Below are 22,343 nucleotides of genomic sequence, written 5' to 3'. Positions count from 1 at the left end.
TTGCGAATTTGTAGCACCTTTCAAAATCATTGCCCGTCATAGTTTTTAAAGACTGTTATTGGATTGCGGATTCTCTCACTGCCCTACCTGTTAATGTGTTACGACGTCTGACTGTTTATTGGATTACAGATTCTCTCATCACCCGTCTCACCGGCTTAGGAAATTCACCAATTGCAACTTTTAACATTCAAAGATCACACTGTATTATCCACATTCCAAATATGTGCACTCATCAACACTCTAGGAACTATTTAATACCTCTGGCATTGTTAGAAACATTCGACAATAACCTCAATCATCCTCTCTCTCTCTCTCTCTCTCTCTCTCTCTCTCTCTCTCTCTCTCTCTCTCTCAACTCTCCCTCCTACCTCTTCTCTCTGTCTTGCCATTCAAGTCCCGCCCCCCCCCCCCCCCCTCAACTCTTCCTCTCTTGCCTTTTCTCTCTATAGTATAACACTATATAGTACCATTGATATACTTATGAATACTAGCCATTATTACTTATGGTAATACTAACCCACTTTATATCTCCCTTTCTTCCCCCTTACCTCACTTCTGAGGTATACCATTACCAGTCATCAGCCATCCTTGTGTTTGGCCCTCATCGCACTCAAGTCCCATCCCTATGACTGCCCTACCATCGCCTGTTGCGGATTCCTCGTCCGCGCAGCCTAGCGACCCCATTACTTGCCCTATGACAACTCCTAATCCCTATGGACAATTCATTCCCTACACTGGACTATGTGAACTTTCTGACACTAAATAGGATTCATGCATTATCATACTGGCTATGTAACCATGCTACCTTTTTGTAACATATACCTCAGGTGGCTTTAAACAACATGCTCTATTCTCTACACCTAACTGACCCTAGGCAGACCCTAGACATTGGCCATTGAAGCCCTAGATTTGTGCATTGACGTCATTCACTGGGTAGCACAATACAAAATACCATAAGACTTAGGCCATATCAGTATAACTGGGCCCTTTAATGGGCAGTCCTGGATTCTCCTTTTCACTTACCTGGGACATACTGGATGAGGTTGGCCACCATTGCACTGAAGTGAGCACGGATGTCTTTGAAGATCTCAATATCCTTATCGCTGTCGGCCTCCAACAGCATGCGGGTCAGGTCCACATACTCCAGGAAGAGAGCCCCAAGTGCCTGTGTATCTTGCTCCAGAGCCCCATTACTGCTGCATAGGAGAACATCACCAATTTACTCTGGATCACTGTGTGAGTTTGTGATACTTATGTATGCTTGATCTATAGATGATCTTAAAAATGGAAAGGGTATTTCAATTGACCAGCATATTAGTGCATGGAAATGCACTGTACTGTTCTTCCTAAGCTTCTTCTTATTCTTCCTCCAACCACTTTTTCTGTGCTCTATTCAACTTCAACTCTTTAACGTAGAAACTTCGTTACATAGGTCTTCCAAAGGACATGGCTGCTCTGTATTTTTTAAATTAGTAAATTTGATACTTTAACCCTCAGAACTCCCGGGGGGGGACTAACTTTAGCAGGCACACTCGTTGTCTGGAGGTGCCACTGGTGTCTTTTGAAAGGGGAGGGTTCAGGAATCACCCTAAGATAAGTGGTTTTGACTTGGCTTGCATTATAGAAAGTAGTGTCAACATGACTTTGAGGGGAGATATCTCTCTGACTATGATATTTGTAGAAAAAATTTCAACAGTATTTATTTCAGAATAAGTGTGTATGATTTTAATCTATAAAAACTAATAATAATAAATAAATAAATAAATACATACATATTTTGATGTTCTTTGCTCATGTTTGTGTATAGTAAAATGAAATGACAACACTTTAATCATATTGCTTAAGTTGTGCTGAAAAACAACACACAATGATCCAAAACACACAGCCAAACAAGGCAAGAAATGGTTAACTGTGAACAATATCAACATTTTAGAGTGGCAGAGCCAGAGTCCAGACCTCAATCCGTCAAAAAAGTGAGCACAAGGCAAAAGTGATGGCAAATAATCGTTCCTGACTGAAAACCCTGATTGCTGTTAAAAAGGTGTGGTCGGCCCCAGCAGTGGCGCGACTGGCTGGGGCACCTGCACCGTACACCGGTGACCCGGGTTCGATTCCCGCCCTGTGGTTCCACCCCGACTCTCCCACTCACTTCCTGTCAATCTCCACTATCCTATCTAATTAAAGGCATAAAAAGCCCAAAAAATATACTTTAAAAAAAAAAAAAAAAAAGTGTGGTCTAGAATCATTGTGGAGACATGGAGAGGCTTAGTAGATATTATAAGAACCATTTTGAGAGTTGTGAATGCAAATAAAGATGTTTCCATTGATTATTTAAAAAGGGTATGAATAATTTTGGACTTGCCATTTTTCATAAAAATGTTAAAAAATATGAAAATGTTTCTTTTTTTAATCCCATGTTTCTCCCACATTGTCTTACAAACTTTTGGCATGTGGCATTTGTTCTTAACTGTACATCTTTCAACATTAATTAAACCATCTGTCTATCAACAACCATTAAACTATCTGTCTATCAACATCCGTTAAACGATCGATCAAGTAAGGGATAACGGCCGCGGAGGCGTCCTGTTATACGGAATTAATGGACAAGGGGAGGCAAAGAACTCCCCGACGCTCAACGGAGCAGGGTTTCCTCTGCCCGAGTAACAGTACCCTAGCAACCAACATAGCAACCACTTCATTTAGAATGGCAACCATCTCTGCCCAAGAAACACCTTAGCAATCATCTCAATTAACCTAACAACCATCAATATATACAGGGCATATGGAAAGTTTTCAGACCCTTTCAAGTTTTCCACCTAAATTAATTCACTGGACATTATTAGAGGAGGCAAACATCTCTTTATATAAGGTCTCACAGTTGATGGTGTATGTCAGAGTGAAAACCAAGCCACGAGGTCAAGAGAATTGTCCGTAGACCTGCGATAGGGTTGTGTGAAGACACAGATCTGGGGAGGGTACAGAAACATTTCTGCAGCATTGAAAGTGCCCAAGAGCATGGTAGCCTCCATCATTCTCAAATGGAAAAGTTTGGAACAACCAACAGTCTTCCTAAATCAGGCCTGAGTAATCCGGGACCAAGGGCCTTGGTCAGACAGGTAACCAAGGACCTAATGGTCACTATGAATGAGATCCAGAGTTCCTTTGATAAGATGAGAGAAGCGTAAAGAAGGACAATGGCAATGGTAAAGTATAAATATGTTTTATTTTAATGGGGGAGCCCATTAAAAAATACCATGAAACTGTATTGGATACAGTACATATCAGTTTTTTAGTGGCTGTGCTAGCCAGCTAACACAAAAAAGAATTCCCAAACAGTATATAATGAAATTCTCTGTGATGGCTTCACTTTAAACACAAGTTGTCTGGTTTATAGTGGTACACAAATTGGGCTAGTCCTCCAAACACATTTGTGTTAGCTAACTAGCACCACAACCTTTAAGTTCAGATGCCAGGAGGCCAGCTCTAAGTCCTTGGTGGTAGTGCATAATGTCATACCTTTAAGTATTGTTAGTTTTTGTTTGAAGTAAAAAAAATACAAGAACGCCCTCTTACACAATGCAAAGTGAATGGAGAAGAATGATTATTTTCCCCTCCAGTGGCCGTGGTTTTCAGAGTATTACCAAAGTCATTTTAGGCAAGTCCCTCCACTCGGCGGCATTGCAACGCTTTTTGGGCACTCATCGGGCATCCTCTTCGGCAGAAATGCGCGTGAGCAAGGCTTCACGACACCAGTCTTGCTCCAGCGGCGAGTTCACAACACATGGTTGGCACGATGTCTTCACAACACACCATATGATTGGCTCAATGTATTCACATCACACCACATGGTTGGCTCAATGTATTCACATGTTGACGTTTTGCAGAGGAAGGGGTGTGATAAGTGTAGACATCGGCCATATTGGCGTTACAAACTAGCCCCATGCATTTCTATGGAGGATTGTTTGAGTGCTGTGTCTCCTCATTAGAAAGTCTCTGGTATTACTTGCCTTTTAAAACACCTATGCTGTTAATATATTTGGATGCTGGAAAGGCTAATCCACAAGTGCACATTCCAAAGGTGCAAAGGTGGTTTGTTATTCCCATTAATTACTAAGATGCAAAAAGTCCATAAATAAGCAGGTCACTATGACCAAAAATAAAATAACTATTTACATAAACCGTGATTGTATTCAACATGAAATAAAACAGCTCTATTACTGTACTGTGGAGTGATCTCTGGGCCTACACAGCCTGACTTGACCCCCAATGAGTTCATCACTTTTCTGTGGGCCAAATTGGCTAAAACCTGATTGTTTGCGTGTAGTTAGCTGCTAGGCTAAACGCTTAACTCGACTGCCATGGCTACAGAATTTCAATGAGCAGAGACTGTTTAAAATCTTAGGAAGGAAAGTTAAAAGTGTTGCCGTTCTCAATGATTGTGCTGCTGAAAGGTCTCATAGATGATGTACTGTTCATATGAAATATGCTGCTCATGTTTTCCGTATGACATAGCATCTCTATTTATGTTGTGTCCTTCCAAGTATAGTTTTGATAATATAGCTTTAAGCTGTATGGATCAGATCAGTGTAGTATGTAAATGTGTATGCTTTTACTTGGCTTATTCATTCATGTTGTCTAGAGATTTATTGGCTCGCTCAACAAAAAGGGCACACACACACACAAACACACAGAAAAACACACACACACACACACACACACACACACACACACACACACACACACACACACACACAACAGGGATGTTACTGTGCCACTATCAGCACAAGAAGTGCTTCCAACGTCTAACATTTTAGCACACACACCAGATGTGTGCATTTGACACAGAACACGTGAGTGCATTGTTGGATTACCAAATGTCACGACACCATAGGTGCTCAGGTCTGTCATTGCCACTTGCACTTTATTTTTTATTATGTTCTTCTTAAATGTTAGGGGAGATTCATCCACCTGTCACTGATGACTCCAGAATCAGCCAGCAGCTCAAAGATCCTCAGCAGCTGAAGTCTCAACAGGTCTCTCCTCTCACGTCGCTTCTTGTTCTGTGGTAGTCATCAGATTACAATCAACATAACATCACCAAAACCATGCAGCTCATTTTCTAATGCAGAACCAAATTCCTGCTTAGCTTTTCATGTAGTTAGAACTCACTTCAGGCCGCCTCTCCAGTGCTTCCTTCATAAGAGGGTGAAGCTCCTCAATAAGCTCTCTGTAGACAAACAGTAAGCATGATTGTTGGAGCTATAATTACACTGCATGCAAACGCCCCACATTGGCCCAATGGCATAGCAGCCGTTGATATGACGCTGTTCACTGACTTTCTGAATAGAAAATTATTCAACAATCTGCAAAACATCAGCCTAGGCTACATATCGGACGCATGGCGGAGAGTTACCACTTGCAGATTACTGTATCTTTATCATTGAAACATGTCAACGTTATAACCTATATATATAGCTTATACATACATCAAACCAACAACATATACAGATAGATAGATAGATAGATAGATAGATAGATACTTTATTGATCCCCAAGGGGAAATTCAGGGGGTCTCAGTAGCATACAGACATCACACACAACATGCACATACAGCAGAAATGGTAAATATAAGTATAAGTATAAACATATAACCAAACTCCACTGTACAATAGAGACAGTAGGAGATAAGAAAAACTAACAAAACTAAATACTAAATATACTATATAAATTAAATGTAAAAAATCCAGTGTGCTTGAGGGTGATAAAGCATGAGACGCTTGTAGTGACAGGGCCTGTAGTTCTGTGTGCATTGTGAGGTGCTCAAGAGAGTGAGTGTCATGGTGAAGGTGCAAAAGTAGTCCAACAGTAGTCCTGTAGTTCTGTGTGTATGGTAAGGTGCTCAAGAGAGTGAGTGTCATGGTGAAGGTGCAAAAAGTAGTCCAACAGTAGTTATGTGTGCATGGTAAGGTGCTCATGAGAGTGAGTGTCATGGTGAAGGTGCAAAAAGTAGTCCAACAGTGCAACAATAATAAGGTCTAGAGACCAGCATAAATAATATGGACAAATAGGAGAGCAAAGTATAATGTAGACAATGTAATATAAAAAACTATAAAAAAACTAATGTTAGTGCAAGAACAGGTTGAGGTAATAGGGTTACAGCCATTCAGTATTATTGTAGCAGAAGCCATTGATCATGTGTGCTAATATAGCATGAAAAACAGTGTAGCAGGAAAACAGTATTAAAAACATTAGGCTGTGGACATTAGTAAAACAGTAGTAAAAAAGTAGTAAAGCAGTAGTGGGCAGTCAGTACTCAAACATGGAGAGGGTGGAGAGGCAGACTAAGCAGAGAAGTCTATCTCTCCTCTTCCCTTTAGTGAAGCATTGAACAGTTCAATGGCCCTGGGGACAAATTATTTCCTCAGTCTGTCTGTTGTGCAAGTCAGTGAGCGAAGTCTCCAGCTGATCAAGCTCTTTTGCTTTTTAATAGTGCTGTAGAGTGGATGGCATTCATTGTCCAAGATGTTGATCAGTTTGTTCAGGGTCCTTTTGTCAGATATTGAAGTGATGCACTCCAGTTCAGCTCCCACTACAGAGCCAGCCTTCCTTAACAGCCTGTCAAGTCGCCCAGCATCCTTCTTCTTTGTGCTTCCTCCCCAGCATACCACTGCATAGAAGAGGACGCTGGCCACAACAGACTGGTAGAACATCCTGAGGAGCTTGCTGCACACATTGAAGGACCGCAGCCTCCTCAGGAAGTACAGCCTGCTCTGCCCTTTCTTGTAGAGTGCGTCAGTGTTGGCTGACCAGTCCAGTTTATTGTCCAGGTGGAGACCCAGATACTTGTAGGTGCTTACCACCTCCACATTGACCCCATCAATGGAGACTGGTAGCAGAGCAGGCTTAGACCTGCGGAAATCCACCACCATCTCCTTGGTCTTTGAAGTGTTGAGTTGAAGGTGATTGAGTTTGCACCATTGCACAAAGTCCTCCACCAGGCTCCTGTACTCCTCCTCTTGCTCGTCCCTGATACACCCCACAATTGCAGTATCATCAGAAAACCTCTGCATGTGGCATGACTCGGTGTTGTAGCAGAAGTCAGATGTGTATAGGGTGAACAGGACTGGAGAGAGCACAGTTCCCTGTGGCGCTCCGGTGCTGCTGATCACAGTGTCAGAGAGACAGTTCTTCAGTCTGACGAACTGTGGTCGCTCGGTCAGGTAGTCTGTAATCCAGGTTACCAGGTGAGCGTCCACACCCATCTGCAAGAGCTTGTCTCCCAGTCTGAGGGGTTGGATGGTGTTAAAAGCACTTGAGAAATCAAAGAATACATTGCTTTATACTCACTAGAATGCACAATTCGTTGTAACATGATGATGCGATCTTATTCACGATGAGCATCAATATCCATTCTCACCAGGAGGACCACCTTCTATCTCACACAATTATATATGAATGGCTGCTATTTATAGCCCTTTTGTACGCGTATATAACAGTCATGGTGACCATATAGTTCATATTTTCATTCTTGTTAGATGTTCCAAAATGAAATGTTGGTCAGAAATAATAATAAGCTGATAAAAAAAAATGCAACTTCTCTTATTTGTTGTTTGCCAGTCGATGGAGTGACGTAGGCGTGACAGCGTTGCATTTGTTTTAAATCCTCTAAAGTGCAGTCTAAAGTCTATAATCATCATGACGCAAAGCTTATTCCAAAGACTCAAGTTTTTCGCCATGCCCGTCTCTTTTATTGAGCAACGTGCCAAAGGGTTTGGCGATTAACAATCTAAGGAGGGGCAATATTGTTATCGCTATCGTATACTACCTAAAACGTATTGTGCTACAAGGGAAACCTGGTCAGAAATCTGTGGAAAGTTGTTTACAGTATATGTTATTTTAAGAGCGCATTATCAACAGTGATATGGACAGTCCTTGCACAAGCGGTGCAGGCAAAGGATACTGTTAAAAATCTTGGTGTTTTAATTGACAGTGATCTAAATTTCAACAGCTATGAAAGCGATAACTAAATCAGCTTTTTACCACCTCAAAACTTAGAGGGCTGATGTCAAAACATGACTTCAATGGACTGTTCACAGGCCTTCCTAAAAAGACTATTAAACAGCTTCAGGTGATACAAAATGCAGCAGCTAAGATTCTAACAAAAACTAAAAGAACTGACCACATTACTCCAATTCTTAAGTTCCTGCACTGGCTTCCAGTAAGTCACAGAATTGACTTTAAAGCACTATTGCTTGTTTATAAATCAGTAAATGGAGCAGGGCCTAAATACCTATCAGACATGCTTCAGCAGTACACACCTTCTCGTCCTCTCAGGTCCCAGTTGAAAAACCTGTTGTTTCTAACCTACTGTTAGAACTAAACATGGTGAAGCAGCTTTTAGCTGCTATGCGGCTCAGCTCTGGAACCAACTTTCGGATGACATCAAAAAGGCCCCAACTGTTTTTAAATCTAGACTTAGACTTTTTTTTTTGCTTACTAATTATTCTTTATTTTTAAATGATTTTACACAAAACACTTGTGTGTTTTATGTTTTCTTTTTATTATGATCTTTACCTTTTGAACTATACTTTCACTATATTTCCCTTCTATGTTTTTATTTGTTATTATTGTTGTTTGGTTTTGTTTATGTAAAGCACATTAAATGACCTCTGTGTATGAAATGCGCTATATAAATAAACTTGACTTTTATTTTTTGGGCTTTTTTGCCTTTATTTGGACAGGACAGTGGAGAGTGAGACAGGAAGCAAGTGGGAGAGAGATGGGGTGGGATCGGGAAATGACCGCAGGTCGGATTCGAACCTGGGTCCCCGTGGGCACTCAGACCCGTACTGTATATGGTACGGGCACTGTAGCCTGCTGCGCCACAGTGCACCCCATAAATAAACTTGACTTGACTGACTTGAAATGCGCCCGTGACTATCAAAATACAGATGCACTGTTTGAAGTTGTGTTGCTTGCTGTTAAAGGGAATGACAGATGTCACTCTCATTGGTTTAAAGGATGGTACGCCCAAAACACTCCCATGACTGACTAAGGGCATTTTCACTACCTTTATTTAGAAGGATTTATCCTGGTCATTATAAGTGCCATACACACATGCTATATATAGTTTTTTTCAGCAGAGTCTAGGCTACCCAAATCTACCACAATTTCATGTATTAATACTTGCATTGATTTAATACCATATACTGCTGTTGGATGGGCCATTTGTCTTTTGTTTGTGACCATTTCTTGGCAGATTTGTGGGTAGCGTGCTTTTTAAAGTTAATTTGAGTAGGGGCTTCTGAATGTGTTTTTACCTTGGATTTTGGCACAAGGGATTTTCACATCTAATCCTGTGTATTAATGTAATCTGGCAATATCATTGCCATGGTGGAGGGATTCTCTGGGGCTGAGCAATTTACAGACATATGTGGTGTGCGCCTTACAGAAATAAATGGCATTTTTTTTATTTAGTGATGAAAAATGACCTTTCTGCGCTCCATATCTGTGACACGAACTGATCTGACCTGACTTGACCCGAGTTTGTGTGTTAGCCTGTGTGTGCCTATGGTGTATGCACTCATAATGATTCTCTACAACAACTTTTTAATGCATTGCCATGAACAAAGCAAAGGAAAAAAGGTGTTTCTTTGTTGAACAAATTGGGATGCAATGTGAGCCTTGAATTGGATGCCATGCAGGAATTTGCTAGGATCTCAAAACCGAACATGCTTTATTTATGAACATGCTTTGCCATAGAGAAACACACGATAGCGTTGGATTATAAACATGCTTTGCCACAAAAACGTATTTTATTACGTTTATAATAGAATAGAATAGAATAGAATAGAATAGAATAAAATAATAGTATTTTGTATTTGAAATACGTATTTTAAATACATGTATTAGAAATACTGTCCATCCCTGGCAACATGGTAAAAAGATAAAAATAACTTGATTTTACTTTCAATTCCTTTTACATTCACAAGGTATTAACATTAACATTTTTCATAACTCCATGTAGGACCATTCTGTACATAAATGTAAGCACTGTGGCAGTAGTAATGCAATATTTAGAAAATGTAGGCTAGTCTTGTACTCTTGATACTCAAGTACTTTTAAAAACAAGTACTTCAGTACTTTTACTTAAGTAGACATCTGACTGTTGTACTTTTACTTATACTTGAGTAAAATTTAGCAAAGGGTATCTGTACTTTTACTCAAGTAATGAAGCTGTGTACTCTGTCCGCCTCTGCTAACGAGAAAGCCAGCCATGCGACTTCAAGAATAGTGGCCCAAAGACATCTCGCGAGAATCGTGAAACATTACCTTGTCAGTAGATATAGCTCTTTGGAGATAGTTTTTGGTCCTGATCTGGGCCGGTAGTCATTTGGGCAAGAAACAGTACTTTTCTTGGGCACTGGTACAATATAGTAGGCCTACATAATAAGGGCTTGCCTCCTGGTGCTGACTCTCTTTTGCAGATGGCAACATACAGTTCAAGTGCCGCTGCAGCAGAGGCGTCTGGTGGAATGTAAAAAGCTGTTAGCAGTACAGAAGGAAACTTTCTCGGCAGATAAACGGACGGCATTTGGTAGTCAGATACTCCAAAACTGGGGTAGGCCTACATGACTGTGAGATTATTTCCATGTTCATGCACCAAGATTTGTTAATAAAAAAAAACAGACACCACCTCCTTTTGTTTTTCCTGTAGTCTCTGACCGTTAGGTTGGCTCTGTTGTATGGAGTGTGGCTAAGCCAGGTCTAGGTGAAACAGAGTACACTGCTTTCTTGCAAGTCACTGTATGAGCCAATGTGACAGTGGAGCTCACAAGTTTGTTTTCCATGGACTGCAGATTAGCCAGCAGTAGCCTAAGGTAGGGATGGGAGGCCGTCACCATATGGCCAAGACGCCGTCTCGTCTCCCCCTCCTCCGCCGATGAGCAGTCCTGTACCCCGATCCGCTTGTGGAGTTACAAACAATATCCACAGGTAATCCCGTTAAAATTTTTCTTGATCGTTACACCGTTTTTGATGTCCAGGAGAGTCATACGATCGTAGACAATACAACAGTAATGTACGTGTGGAACGAGACTGAAAATCAACAAAAGTGCACAAAGTAGGGAAAAAGCAACTTGTAGCTTGTTGCCATTGCACGGCGCCATGTGCAGCAGTATCTTAGCAAGTTTCAAGCAAGTAGTTTCTCTCTTTGATTGTGAGTAACTGTTTCTATGAAATACATGTACACATACATATACAACATTGCAATTCACTAGTATTTAACTAGTCATGGTAGCATCACTCAAATTTGTGTTCAATCATCTGTGCGACAAGCTCCATACCACCCCCCCTGCCCCCACATCCAAATTCATTTTGTTACTTCCTCAGTTTTTAGTGGGCTCTAAACCATTTTCAGAGTAATTATACTGCTTTTACTTTTAAGGTATATATTGGGGGTGTGCACAAATAGTAGAATAGGTTAACCGTTCAATATATTCTAAAACACACAGAACCATGGACATTGTCACATTAGCATAGCATAGCATAGATGTTACGCCATCACAGTAGAGGTTCTGCTACCACATCACTGTTTATTAAGGTCGCTTTCATACCTATTTTGTTCCGAATCACAAGCTGAATTTATAGTTTTTCTCCATTGTCCCTGAGTTTGTTTGTGTTCCCATGGCAGCATTTAGATCGGAACAAATGATGTAGGATATAACAAACCCACGTGAGATTAACCTTTTGTCTACAAACAAACCCCCGCACGATTTAAATTGTTTTCTGATTGGTCACATTTGACAGCTGAAGACATTATCCCGAAGTCACCTCACATTTAACCCCACATTTAACTTATTATATGAGCTCCATATGTGCATGCGTGTGCGTGTCCAAAGTCTCTAGGCTACTCTCCCACTCTCTCCCGTTCTCGCTCGTAACACTGGTAACGTTAGCCTAAAATTAGACATTCGCTTGAAATTTAAAAAACATAGGGTAGCTAGATATTTACTCTTTTGTAATAAACTTGTAGCCTAATGTGTATTCCTACAAAAATGTAAGCACACATAGTTGTCCCGCTACACCAATTGGTTTCTCACTGCAAACAAACTGCTATGAAGTTCGATTGCAAACGATCCGAGACCACCTCATCCACGCGGTCGCGGTCAGTTTGTTTTGTTCCGAAACAAAGTATGAGACATTTTATTCATTGTCTTTGTTCTGTTTTTGTTATGCATTTGAGTGTAGCCAACACAATGCAGAGAAATAAACAGGAAATAAAAGGGGGACCACTGAATTTACAGTGTAATGAATCATTTTGTTTGTAAAGAGTCGTTGCTAAGCACATTGTAATGGAAAGAGCAGAAGCAACCAATATGCTTTTGATATTGCACCCTCAAAATAGCAATCAGGAATGTGAATAACTGAATAATAACTGAATAATAACCGAATAACACTGTCTTTACCTGAACACCAGGCTGTTTGTACGTCCAAAGCCGAGAACCACAGACTCAGAGATTTCAATGCTTTCTGCTCTCATCAAAGGGACCAGCTGTTTCAGGAGCCAGGCTACAGATGGGCTCCTCATCACCTGATCAGAGAGACTTTCATCAATGTACAACTGAAACCCCCAACCATACTCAACTTAGGAAACATTTAAATTACATCTGATTATAATGAGCAATCTACAAGTCAGAGACATGACTGTGGACTAAATCTAAACGTACTGGCATTTAACATAGACAGCTAATTCAGGCAATTCAGAAACCTTGTAGTCATTGCTGACACTGCCGTCTGTGGTAAGAGTCATGATCTCAGTGCTGGATCCCCTTAGGTGGCCTGGGCTCATGATGCTGGGCTTAGCAATGCCAAAACACAGGATGATGTAGTTTCTCCACAGGCCCATATAGTCTCCACAACTTGCTGTAGTTCTCTTGGTATACACAGGATTACTGTGACATTGACAAACAAGATTCAATACGGTAAAAGACTTCAAGAGACTTCAAAAGCACCCTAAACAATGTAGCTTTTCCCCTCTGTCATTTTAGAAATTGAGAAATTTTAGAGGAGTTGATGTTGGAGAACTGGGGGGTATTCCTGAGAGCAGATTTTAATAATTGTGAGATATCGTATTGTAGTTTGTACTGGTTTCTGCCAATCAGACATAAAAATCATTGTTAGGATTTTTAGTCATTTTTAAAGTCAGTGGCCAGAAAATGTAGAGTCAGGGATAAAATGGGGACTCAGCTGTATTGGAACTGAATTCAGTAAATCAACCCAGAGATCAAGGTTTTGTTAAACCTTTGTCCTCCTTTAAAATATGCTAGTGACAAATAAATCTCTTGAATCAAAGGAGTTGGAGGCATATGTGTCACTCACGTAAGGTCTATTAGAGGTAGGAGGTGCTGCAGGCGAGTGAAAGCGTAGGGCCAGGCATAGCTTAGAGCTGTGGGGCAGTGCTTGGGAAGGTGCTCCTGGTGCAGGAAGCTGTAGAGGCAGAGAACCCAGGGGTCCTTCACAGACTGGGCAAAAATCCACAGGTGAGATGGGCTCCACACATCATAGTGACTGTTCACCAATACAGCACTCCACTCCACAAGCCACTGCAGGTCCACATGATGACCCACAGACAATGGTCCCTGAGGAAAAGGATACAACGCTTATCATATTTATAGTCTTAAGAATTGTCATTCAAGCCGCCCCCCCCCCCCCCCCTTCATCTCAGACCTCCTCTCCCCCTACTCTAATGTTAGGTGTTACAGTAGGTCCCTTAGATCGGCCACGCAGGGGTTACTGACGGAGCTGAAGGCCAATCGCAAGCACAGGGGCTACCGTACCTTTGCTGTCGCAGCCCCCAAACTGTGGAACAGCATCCCTACCTCCATCAGATTCGCCCCTTCAGGTGACTCTTTTAAATCCCAGCTCAGAACACCTTTTCTCTCTAGCGTTTCCCCATTCATCTTGACCAAAGCCTTGCTTGTACTGTCGTCTCTTTCGTGTATTTGTATGGTTTGTATTATGTTATATGTTTGCTTCCCACCGGTCTCTGTAAAGCACTTTGGTTGATGCAAGTCATGTTTAAATGTGCTATATAAATAAATCTGATTGATTGATTGATTGAAATAACTGAAATGGATGCATGAGCTAATGAATTTTAGACCTGTCATAAATGGATGAACTTCTAGGGTAGAATAGATTTGTAAGTGAAGGACATATTGGTAATACTGAAAAATGTTAGTGTAAATTTGTCGTACAAATGTAAATTTGTCGTACGTTTTACAGTTATAAATCGTTACACACACACACACACAATACATATGAGACACCTTTGATCCCCAAAGTGGTGCAAAAGTCTGTACCTGCAGAAAAGATTTGTTACTGTAGGACAGCTTTGTGTACATAGATTTTAGACACATTGATTTGTAACTGCAGAATATATTTGTAATGGTAAAATATTAGAAACTGTAGGGTGCTTTGTAGCTGTAAAACCTTACCTTACCATACATATTGAATATATTTGTGTAGTGCATATTTGTAATACTAGTGCAGTGCCCGTTCAAACATGCTATTCCTGTAGCCCAATTACATGCCTGCAGGTAGGCCTGCTTTAAAATAGGATGATAGAGAAAAACATAATTCCAGGTAAGCATTCAATAATGAATACAGATAATATTATAATAAATGTGAAGTGAGCAGAATTTAAGCATGGCTGCATGTGACATTTTTTACAAATCAAAATGACATAATCCTAACAGCTGTTTTGAGTCAAGGCTATATGCTTAGCCTATTGAATAACTTGATGATAGAGAACACAAACCATTTTGTGGAATGATGCATCATCATATGAAATTTGCAACGGTGTGACTCAAAAACAGTTTCTGGTGGCCTATAAGTGACATCACACTCTGTTGCTTGTCGCTGGTTATTCTTTGCATGTGTGGCATTCTGAGACGTTCTTTAATTCGGCACTATTATCGCTCGTTTCAATTTAGGACCTTGCAGTTGGAATTGTCGTTTGCTTATTCAAAGTCTAAAGACAGTCCAAAGTAGCCTGGGCTATTTGAAGTGTCCGTTTATTGCACATCATTTTTTACGTCATTTTGAAGAGCCACTGCATACCTGTGTGTGTTGGTGTGTTGTTGCACTCATTTTATGCAAGCAAAGCGCATACAGGGGGTCTTTATTGTTGAGGTCAGACATGTTGCACTCGCTTAACACATCTTGCACGTAACCTTTTACCCGTGTAACCTACACTGATCCAGTACTGCCAAAGCCCTTCTTCTATCCTCACTGGTAGCTTACAGTACAGTGCTGTGTGGGAGGGGGAGTGGCTAGTGGCGAAAGCCAATGTGTGCTTCTTTTACGGATATATTTAACAATATCTTTTACATTTCTTATTCAAACAACGTCACTGCAACGTCACTGCACTTACAATTGACTTTTTGTCACATCCATAATGCCAGTAAAATGCCTTGGCATTTGTATGATGTGAATGATAATTCATTTTTTGGGCATTTTTTCTCATGTACATTCTTCAGCCAAAAAGAGTAAATGCTCAAATTTCAGGTAATCATTCACATCATACCATACCATCACATTTTATTGGCATTATGGATGTTACAAAAACATAATTTTCCATGGAATTGCCCATAACAGGACACCTGAAAGGCCGTTATCCCTTACTTTAATGTCCAATTATACAGGCAATGTAATAAAATGTAATAAAAACAAGATTTTGTATTTTGTTATGATTTACTGTGATATATATACAGTATATTACACCGTAATATATATATATATATATATATATATATATATATATATATATTTCTTTTATATTTTTACATTTTTACATAATATGTAAAGATATAGATATTATCTATACACATTCTGTGAACTGAACAATATGATATTGTCCCGTGATTCAAAACACTTCAACAACAACAACAACCACATCCAACATGCTCACCATGTCTGGTACACTCCCCATGTCTGTCCCTGTCAAGTGGAGAAAGGACTCTAGTACCACTGGGCTCAGCTGGTCAAGCACTTCAATCATGGGCATCTCATCATTCTGGATAACAACAACAACAACAACAACACATTACATTTATATAGCGCTTTTCTGGACACTCAAAGCGCGTCACATGGAAGGGGGGACCTCACTAGTAACCACCACCAATGTGTAGCACCCACCTGGGTGATGCACGGCAGCCATTATGCGCCAGAACGCTCATCACACACCAGCTTGAGGTGGAGAGTGAGGGAGTGCATGAGCCAATTACAGTGGGGGATGATTAGGGGGCCAGATTGAATGAGCCAGGTTGGGAATTTAGCCAGGACACCGGGGAACCCCCTACTCTTTGCGATAAATGCCAAGGGATCTTTATGACCACAGTGAGTCAGGACCTCGGTTTAACGTCTCATCCGAAGGATGACATCTCCTACAGTGCAGTGTCCCCGTCACTGCACTGGGGCATTGGGATCTATCTTTTTGGCCAGAAAGAAGAGTGCCACCTACAGTACTGGCCACCCACCAACACCACTTCCAGCAGCAACCTAGTTTTCCAAGGAGGTCTCCCATCCAAGTACTAACCAGGCCCACACCTGCTTAGCTTCAGTAATTCAGCTAAGACAAGGTATCTGTTGGTCTGGCTGTTGAAAACACATACAAAGAAGACCATAATGTTTCATCATTAGTCACTTGTGTAGGTTATGCATACGTCATTTTTTAATTTATTTATTAGTTTATTTATTAGAGTTTTTTCTTCCGTTTTTTTTTTTTTAATCTTCCGTTAAACAAACGGAATCTTCCGTTAAACAAACGGAATCTTCCGTTTTTTAATCTTCCGTTAAAGGACCAGTATGTAGGAAATAATGGAAAATAAACTGTAACCATTCCAGAAATGATCACAATATGTTGTCAGAGAGTGAGGAAACAAGATGAATTGAAGTAATGGCTTATTTGACAACATTACTCTAACCTGTAAAACTCTGTAAAACCCATGAAAAAAAATTAGTTACGGGGCGGAATCTCTGGGGCTGGCGTGTCCTCCTATTTGTGTTGCCAAATTAACAAAGGCCAACTGTCAACTTGCTGTCAATTGTAATCATGAACGCCTAGGAGAGGCAGGCAAATCTCCAAAATTAAAACAAGAAACAAATTAAGTGGACATCGGAGGAGCTTCCTGAGATGGTGACGTCTTCGTCAAATGAAGAATATCAAGTCTGACCCAGAGCTGGCCATATTTCTCCACAACAGGTAGCCTAGGCTAAACTTCATCTGCATTGCTAACTTCAGCTAAATATGTTACGTTGGTTAGAGAGGTATTTTTTGTTTTCACTGTTTCCGTAATGTGTAGCTGGGTCATGGTTGGAGAAGTGTTAAAGGAGCTGCAGGTCAACTTACGTCAGCTAAGTCTTTATTACATCTGGCAACCCAGAAGAGGCTCGCGTCTGGTAGTGTTGAGAATGTTCACCAGTGTTTTGATTTTGGCCTACAGAATGTTCGTTAACAATCCTACAAATCGCAGCTTTAAGAATTCCCAGGACACTGAAAGACCGGGGTGCACTAAACTTGGTGGTGGGCATGTAGTGGAATCATTGTTTTTCATTTTGATCCCCCCCCCCCCGGAGAATTCGAAGATTGTACGGCCTAGGAGGACTACCTTTTTTTGTATGCTGGTCTTAAGAGGCAATGTCAACCCATCCCATAACCACTCATTTCATGTATAGTGCCACCTAGTTAAAAATGAAAAAGCAAAAATTAGGTGTTGTAATCACAATATCTCTGGCTGACATGGTCAAAACTGCACGAAATTGAAAGTGCAGGATCATTATGACACCCTCTGAATGCATGCAAGTTTCGTGGACTTCCGTTCATGGGGGCCATACAATAAATTAATTTATGTGTACATTTAGTGACTGTACACCAACAGTGTTTTCTGTGAATATCTCGAGAACCGTAGGGCCTAGGATGACCAATTTTTTGCCAATGTTTGCCTCCAGGGGCCATGTTAACCCATTCCATATGCACACATGTGCATAAACAGATACACATACATTCACAGTAATCATACGTATGACACATACACACACAGTAGACGTATGTACGCATGCATGCACATGCACAAACACAGACACATATAAACATAAACACGTACACGCACATATGCACACAATTCAAGAATTTCTCAGAATTATGAACAGGCAAGGTGGGGGTGGGGTTGTATAAAATGTATTTTACATGTGAAATCTATGAACTAATCATGTTTTGGTACTTGTTGTCTAGCAGATACCAGTGAGAATTGAGTGTGCATAATGCAATTCAGTGAGGCAGTTAGAATCATATATGCCTTTCACCTTTTGTTTTTAACCAGCAGCCAGACCTGCAGATACCCTGACTTTGCTGAATTACTGAAGCTAAGCAGGTTTTGTTAGTACTTAGATAAAAGAGACCTCCTTGGAAAGGTAGGTTCCTGCTGGAAGTGGTGTTGGTTGGCTGGCCAGTAGGTGGCCAAAAGCCACTAAACAAATATCAATCCCAATGCCCTGTTGCAGTCACAGGGACACTGTACTGCAGGAGATGTTTTCCTTTGCATGAATGTTAAATTGAGGTCCTGACTCACCATGGTTGTTAAAGATCCCATGGCACTTATCGCAAAGAGTAGGTGGTTCCCTGATTTGCTGGCTAAATTCCCAACCTGGTTCATTCAATTTGGCCTTGTAATCATCCTCCCAGTGTGTAATTGGTTCATTACCCTAAAGTTTTATTGCAGAAATGTCATCTATAGGCCTAGTGGATGGAATTCAACTTGGTTGACTAAAGTTGCACTTTGAGCAATTTGCATAATTAGCATAAATAGGCAATTAAGACAAGACAGTACAGGTGAATAGGGTAAAAAAATAAATAAATAGACATCACCATGACACTTTCTCAGTTGGTTACCTATGTTAAGATGAGAAAAAAATGTATTGCATGTTTTTTATATTTTAATGTTTACATATGCAAATGAGGCCTTATCTCATTAAAAATGCTCGAATTTGCATACACACAAAATCAGATTGTGTGATAAAGCCAGGCTCAAAATTATTTTTCCAAGGTAAACATGTATACTTGGGGGGGCTGAGTTGGTGAAAACCTTTAAGGAACCTGGTAAGGAGGCAGTGTCGACCCATTAAGGCGAAGACAGACCAAGACAACTGCCGATCGTAAATAAAACTCAGACTTGTCAAATTCGGGACATTGGTTAAATGTTGAATATTTAGATAATGCAGCACAAGTCTAAATAAATACGGTTGTTGGTGATTACTTGTGGCGTTGAGTTAAAACTAAACACTTTGCCCTTTTTGTTTAAAATACCAATATGGTATACTGTATAGCCATTTAGTCCCAAAACACCAGAATATGAGTTTTGGTCCATATCACCCAGCCCTTATTGTCTCATTTCACTGTTATACATATCAGGGTATTCAGGGGAAAAAAAACAATTTCCCCTTCCTTCGTTTGTGAAAATAATTCTGTTCACACCAATGATAAAGACAGCAGGGGAAGGGTGACATGAACACTTCGAGCAAACTGGTGGCCAATCAGAGATTCTAAACAAACGAGAGACCAACATGTCACAATGCAAAAACGCTGGTTTCCCTATTTACATGCAACTGCGAAACTGGAGTTTGACAAAACTGTGTTTTCGTGTAAATGAGAGGCCAAACCACGTTGAAATATCTGCGTTTTCCCTTCGTGTAAACGGGATCTTATTTTCCCACAGTTCTGTGGCACAGGGTGGGGCAATGGTTTCAGAAGTTCCGGCACTTGGGAACCTAAAAGGTTGTGTGCTGCTCTCTCTCTCACACTTTCTCCTGACTGTCCAACAGTACAGAGCGATAAACAGCAGACTCAGTTGTACAATTGCGCCATTGAATCTTTTCTTGAAGTCCATTTAAAAACCATTTGCTAACCTCAGCTAAAATTCATTTGCTAACCTTTCTTTCTTGGCGTGTGTTAGCTGTGTGTTAGGTGTGTGTGTGTTACCTGTGTGCTAGGTGTGTGTGTGTTAGGTGGTGTGCTAGGGCTAGAGTAAATCTTTTTCTTTAAGTCCATTTGAAAATAATTCGGAACATCAGCTAAAAATCATTTACTGACCTTTCTTTCTTGGAGTTTATAGCTATATGTTAGCTGTGTGTTAGACATATCGAGGATTCACAAAGCCTTAAGGCGTTATAAGTTAGTTGATACTACGAACGCAGATATGTGTATATTTGTCAAACTAGGCTTTCAGCTCAGATTTTGTGAGCGTTCTCGGTGTTCTGATGATGTTGGCCAATCGTGAAATGTAGAGACGCACAAGACCGCCTATAATAAAAACGATTACTTCCGCATTTAAGGACGACAGCATAATCTAGGGTGTTCATTTTTAGTGACCAGCTTTCAACACCAAACTAGAAAATGTAATTTCGAGGAAAATATAAACATACTGTATATCAACATAAAATGCAAAACAAACTTTTATTTGATAACAGTTGGCAGAAGTCATAGTTGATAACAACTGACAGTTGAAATGGCTGAACAGTTAAATAGTTGAGTAGTTTAAATAGTTAAATTATTTAATAGTGAATTATTGTAGTGAGGACATTTATTTTGAAACAGTTGTGGGCAGAGGAAATAGTTGAACAGGATCTGTAGAGCCAGATTGTATGTTTAAAGCCTGAGACAGAGTATATAGTTTAAAAGTTAAATATAGATAGTGTAATGGATGTTGATAGACAGAAAGTTGAAAGGATGTTGATAGGCAGATTGTTTAATGGATGTTGATGGGATAGTTTAATGGGTAGATGAGTGAATGGTTTGAAGAGGATGAATGGATAGAAAGTTGGATGGAATGTGCCTTATATCCTTGTAGAATGGAGATACACAGAGAGAGTTGGCCTACATACAGGTGCAATCAGTTTAACTAGCTTTTTGATGGGACCTAGTTGAGCAGCTGTAAGTTGATACAGGTGCAAATCAAGTTAATTAGCCCATTATGATGTCATAGTCCCCATACAAAGTCTATGGGGAAAAATAAGCTTGTTAGAGTGCATGAAAATGCACTCTACTGTTATTCGATTTCTTATTATTATTAGAGTGCATGAAAATGCACTCTATTGTTATTCGATTTATTACAGTGCATGAAAATGCACTGTACTGTTATTCCAAGGCTTTTTCTTCTGACTTATTCTTCTTCTTCTAACGCAGTTAATGCCGCTTCAACCGTTTAACGTAGAAACTTCATTCAAACTATGTTACGTAGGTCTTACTTAGGACATGTGGGCTATGTATTTTTCAGCTTTGTTAACTTTTATACTTTTTAAACTATTAACTAGAAAAGCATTTCCTGAAGGAAATACAGTGCATGAAAATGCAAAAATATGATGTAAAATATCATACAGAGTAAAAACGAACTATATTGGTTGCTAGGTAGATGAGGTTTAATATAGTTGGAATGACTGAACAGTTAAATAGGTGGATAGTTTAAATGGTTAAATTATTTAGGTAGATAGTTGACGATAACTTGACAGTTGGAATGGCTCTAATGTTTGCTAGCAGTTATGCTAACTGTTAACAAAGTTAATGCTAACCAAGTTACTTAACTTAGTTAACTTAGCTAATGTTTTCATTTTTAGTAGTTATATTAACTAGCATGCTAACATGCTAACTATGCTAACATGTGACTTAGCTAACCTAGCTAATCATTTTTAGTTGCTATGCTAAGTATGCTAACTAGCATGTTGGCAATGCTAACATGTTAACTATGCTAACATGTGACTTAGCTAACCTGGCTAATCATTTTAGTAGCTATGCTAACTATGCTAACTAGCATGCTAACTATGCTAACCATGTGACTTAGCTAATCTAGCTAATCATTTTTAGTAGCTATGCTAACTATGCTAACTAGCATGCTAACTATGCTAACCATGTGACTGTGAATGTGAACCATGTGAATCATTTTTAGCAGTTTTGTTAAAAATGCTAACAATGCTAGCAATGCTAACATGCTAACTATGTTAAACATGCTAACTAGCTACAGTGGGTAGGAGTCATAGTTGATGACAAGTAACAGTTACAATGGCTGAACAGTTAAAAAGTTCAGTAGTTTAAAGGGTTAAATTGTTTAACAGTGAAACATTGTAGTGAGGACTTTTATTTTGAAACAGTTTTTGGGAGAGGAAGCAGTTGAACAGGATGTGTAGTCTTAATAGAGCCAGTTTGTATGCTTAAAGCCTGAGACTGGCAGTTGATCCAGGTGGCCTGAACACCTGCCATAGGATTCTAATTGCTTAACGGCATATTGTGATGTCAT

At 40.0% G+C, this 22,343-nt stretch overlaps 1 protein-coding gene across 1 annotated transcript in view; it reads right to left on the bottom strand.

Annotated features, from left to right (window-relative positions):
• Window positions 1-22,343, bottom strand: part of LOC121683381 (protein furry homolog) — a 227,594-nt gene that overhangs the window by 119,461 nt on the left and 85,790 nt on the right. Inside the window, exons 19-25 of the mRNA XM_042063004.1 lie at window positions 15,971-16,075; window positions 13,381-13,640; window positions 12,770-12,953; window positions 12,468-12,592; window positions 5,170-5,227; window positions 4,969-5,060; window positions 1,024-1,196 (exon numbers count right to left, since the gene is read on the bottom strand). Of these exons, the coding sequence (XP_041918938.1) occupies window positions 1,024-1,196; window positions 4,969-5,060; window positions 5,170-5,227; window positions 12,468-12,592; window positions 12,770-12,953; window positions 13,381-13,640; window positions 15,971-16,075 (997 nt within the window). The remainder of the gene's footprint in view (window positions 1-1,023; window positions 1,197-4,968; window positions 5,061-5,169; window positions 5,228-12,467; window positions 12,593-12,769; window positions 12,954-13,380; window positions 13,641-15,970; window positions 16,076-22,343) is intronic.

The sequence above is a fragment of the Alosa sapidissima genome, chromosome 15 (genome assembly GCF_018492685.1).
Source record: "Alosa sapidissima isolate fAloSap1 chromosome 15, fAloSap1.pri, whole genome shotgun sequence".
NCBI lineage: Eukaryota > Metazoa > Chordata > Actinopteri > Clupeiformes > Clupeidae > Alosa > Alosa sapidissima.
This window is presented reverse-complemented; position numbering and strand designations above follow the sequence as displayed.